This window comes from Penicillium antarcticum (genome assembly GCF_028974205.1).
Source record: "Penicillium antarcticum strain IBT 31339 chromosome Unknown utg000010l_segment0_segment0, whole genome shotgun sequence".
Taxonomy (NCBI): domain Eukaryota; kingdom Fungi; phylum Ascomycota; class Eurotiomycetes; order Eurotiales; family Aspergillaceae; genus Penicillium; species Penicillium antarcticum.
Window position 1 is genome coordinate 451,589 of NW_026695308.1, and position 3,935 is coordinate 455,523.

The window sequence follows — 3,935 nt, forward strand, 5'->3', positions numbered from 1 at the left end:
GACTAATCACGGGTGCGGAAAAAGCAACGATCTGATTCCAATGAAAAGATCAGAACAGCCGTGGCAGCCCCAAATACGTAATAGTCACCGACAACTCCCAGACAGCTGTCCTTCATGCCCCACATGATCCCAGCATGAGAGATAGATCATTGGCTGTGCCGTGCCGTGAGAACTCTGGACGTCTGGTCTGACAGAGTGCGTTATCTATACCATTTTCTATTTACTCAAGAAAGTTTCGGTGCTGGTCGGACTCTGCCCGCAAGGCTTCTACCCATTTCCCAACATTCGTTAACGCAGCTCTTGGCATGTGTCTGTGTTGCAAAAGATATGATATTATCTGGGCCGGGCTAAGCTGCTCTTCTGGAACCCTGCGCGCAAACTCGATGGCTTGCCTTTCAATGGAAGGGTCGTCTTTCGCGTGAGAAGTCTTCTTGGAAGACTGCTCTGTTGGCTGACCAAAGATAAACTTGTATATTTGCATGGTGACTTCCCTGTCAGCAAGCTGGAATTTGACCTTTTTGTCAACTCGGCCGGGTCGGATGAGCGCTGGGTCCAATTTATCGATATGATTCGTGGTCATGATCAGAACTCTGTCTTCCTGTGAAGCAACGCCGTCAAGTACGTTCAATAGCCCAGAAAGAGTGACTCCCTTCTTTTCTTTCCCCGGTTCGAGATCATTATTGGGTCTTTCAAGTTCGCGGCAATAGACCGACCCAACGGCATCAATGTCTTCCAGTAAAACAACACATGTATCTGGGAGTTCTTCGAAGAGGGTTTTTAGCGATTCATCGTCCACACTGGGGATGCTAACGACATAAATGTTCATACCCAGCTCCCCAGCAATTGAGAAGCTAAAGCTAGACTTCCCTGTCCCAGGTGGACCGTGCAAGAGGTAGCCGCGTCGATAGGGAATGGAGTGCTCAGAATACCAACTTCTCGTCTGTGGTTCGAGAAAGTCTTTCATATCTTGGATAAGGGAGTTTTTCTCATTTTCCCTCAGAATAACAGTTGACAATGGCCTCGTTCTTTTTGCCTTCTCCTTCTTCCACTGAGCCCCAGAGTGGCCAAATATGGTTGTACTGTTTTCAATATGACTGAGGTATTCCTCCTGACACTCTTTCAAGAGGTCTTTCAGAATGACTGAAGATCTGCCTAGACAGGTGACCGAAATTTTCTCGTTGTAGTAACCAGGGCCTTCCTGATTGATCTTACAGAGAAGCGGTTGCTTATTATACCAGATCCAGAAACATGCATTAAAAGGCAAGTAATTCAGAGGTTTTTTGACTGCCCTGCATCTATCTTGAGCCACCCCCCGTGTGGTATTTACCTTTGCAAGGAAGGACCTCGCGGCATTTTCTAGACCGCGTGATGTGATCCAGGATGCCAACATATCATAAGTTTCGTTTGAGGATTGAATATGAACAGTCGAAGCTGCTCCGGGTTAGCATAGAGCAACGGGCATCGATATGGGAACTAACTGAAGTACTTTTGTAACCAACAAGTCATGTTGATAGCAACCGGTTTCGTCGCGGTAAGGATGCCGATAAGGTACACGAGGTAAGTAAAAGTCGTTCCTTTACCTTTCAGAAGCTGCTGCGCAAATGTAGCCATGTTTGTAGCCCCCGGGATGAGGGATTCAAGGATAGACCGTTGGGGACTGAGAACCAGCTGCCGCAGAAGCGACGTTGCACTAGTGGGTGTTTTCATTGTGTCTGCGATCGGTAACTTTAGAAACAATGCGAAGGACCTTCGGTTTTGAAGATAGCTTGTAGGCAAGTTAGCAGAGGCCTTATGTAGTTGACCATGGCACAGCAATGTTTCAAGTATGACTATACTTTATTCTTGTCTCACATTGGTTCTTGTAGTCTAACTTAGTACATGTTATTCTAAACTTAGGTCTATCGCAGTCACTAGGTCATGGGGTGTGAAGGAGGGAAGTCTCGACATGTATTTAATTCACAATTGTTTCGGCATCCTGTTACTGCATATCACCAAACACCTGGCTTCACCTGTCCTAAAATAATATTAACGTTACATTTTTGCTCACTGACTGATGTGGACTGGAAACTTTCCACTCCACTCACCGTCTGGGGCAAACTTTACTGGAAAATTTCTGGTTAGGTTAATATGTGTTGAACAAAAAGGGGGCGCCCCGTGTTATAGACACGGTCAAACAGCGGTATGAGGTGCAGGACTATTCAGGTGCTCCAACAATATGACATTCTATAAATCTGCATGCCTGACTTCAAAGTCCAGTGCTCTCAAAATTGGTGGCAGTTCAAAAGATTTAGCCTTGTCTCAACATGTCGTAAGAGATGAAAACCCTAGAAAAATTACTATCGTCCAGTACTGTGGCGTGGCAGTCGATGGCATGGTCGTAGATAAGCTCAATTGATGTATCACGACGATTTCGTTTTAGCAAGATGGTCCATTTGAGCAAAGGTATTCTGAGCAAAGGTATCCATCTCCGGAGCCTCCTGACCCATAGAGCTTGGTACTATTCTGAACTTATGAAAAATGAAAATGAATAAGAAAAAGAAAAGAAAAAAAAACCCCGTCACTAAGCGTAGGTCCACCGCAGTCGCTTCTATATGTCACCATCCTTAATCATGGTTTATGGCATCTAACGTTAATTGGTTGTATATATTCCATCCAATTCTTTCCGTTTTCTCCGCCACTTCTGGGTTTATTTTATCTTCATATGCCAGACAAATGAGTGCCCCTACTTGACTCAATCCTACCCATTTCAACCGCACAAACACCAGAATCTGTTTCTATGACGTGTATAATCAAGACTTGGTGACCTCAAATGCCCTTCAAGTTGAAAGTAAAAAAATATTGTTATCCAAAAATAGACATTTAATAAACAAACCCCAAAATACAAAACTACAAAAAAAATCTAGAGGCCCTGTCTATTAATAGACTTTTAGACTGGTAGATTCAAGCATAACCCTGCCTTCCATAATGTACTAATGTGATGGCAAGACTTGTCTTTTTGCTAACCATGTTCTGATAGTTCTCCCACTGGATAACATATGACCGGACTCGACATTTTACCTCAATCATACTCAATCAAATTTGCGCCAATTGCTCAAGCTACTGAGTACCTCAGTTGGAATCTTCACTCGACACTTGCATCTACTACCAGAACTTGGCCGGGGGCTTTAAACGTGGTCAGGCTGGCGGCTACTCAAAGTCCATTTTGTCTATCCGGTCTCACCATATTTCTTACGTATTATGCTTGAAAATAGATGTTGATAACAGGGGGATTTGCTTTAATATTTGCCAGTGAAAGGAATGCTTGAAGTGACTTTCTTTTGCTTTGAGCTTTTCTGCGCCTTCTTCTGCCCTTAGTATGACTTGCCTCCTAAACATGTGGTTTCAAAAGCTTGATGGGGGCCGTACCGCAGAAAGAAATTCCAGCGTGAAAAGGCTTACTTCTCAAAGTTTGTGGAATGGAAACAGCGCGATCGACAATTAAAATAGTATTTCGATACCTCAAGATTTCCACACCTATAAGCACTATGTAATTGCAATCCGTCTCCTCTGGGTCTTATCAGACAGCTCTCTGCCTAAGCCAGTTTCCAGGTGGCTTGCTGGCTTGATTTGGAGTGCCGCCACTATGGCTATTCCACATTGTTGTTGTTCCAAATCAAGGATGGAGCCCCGGTTCTCGGATAGATCTCTATACAATCTCAATCCGTTTGGTCTTATGCCCCTGGAAGACTGCCAGTGCAGCAAGGCTGCAGGCTCGTGCACAATCGCTATGCCATATAGACATGAAAGATATCATATCAGATTAAAATCATTTTCTTCGTCAGAGAAGCGCAGGTCATGCTGACAGTACTGGAGAGCACGGCCGGGTCCGTGACAATGAGCATTCCATCTCCCACATTAGCATCCAAAATAGCTATCTTCTGTTGCCTTTTGTCGCT

At 44.4% G+C, this 3,935-nt stretch overlaps 1 protein-coding gene across 1 annotated transcript; it reads right to left on the reverse strand.

Annotated features, from left to right (window-relative positions):
* Positions 1–220: 220 nt before the first annotated feature.
* Positions 221–1,707, reverse strand: N7508_011129 (BCS1 and AAA domain-containing protein; the record flags this gene model as incomplete). Its single annotated transcript, XM_058469189.1, has 3 exons — positions 221–1,198; positions 1,328–1,431; positions 1,479–1,707. The coding sequence occupies 3 exons, from the start codon at positions 1,705–1,707 to the stop codon at positions 221–223; spliced, it is 1,311 nt and encodes a 436-aa protein (XP_058314167.1).
* Positions 1,708–3,935: the final 2,228 nt, after the last annotated feature.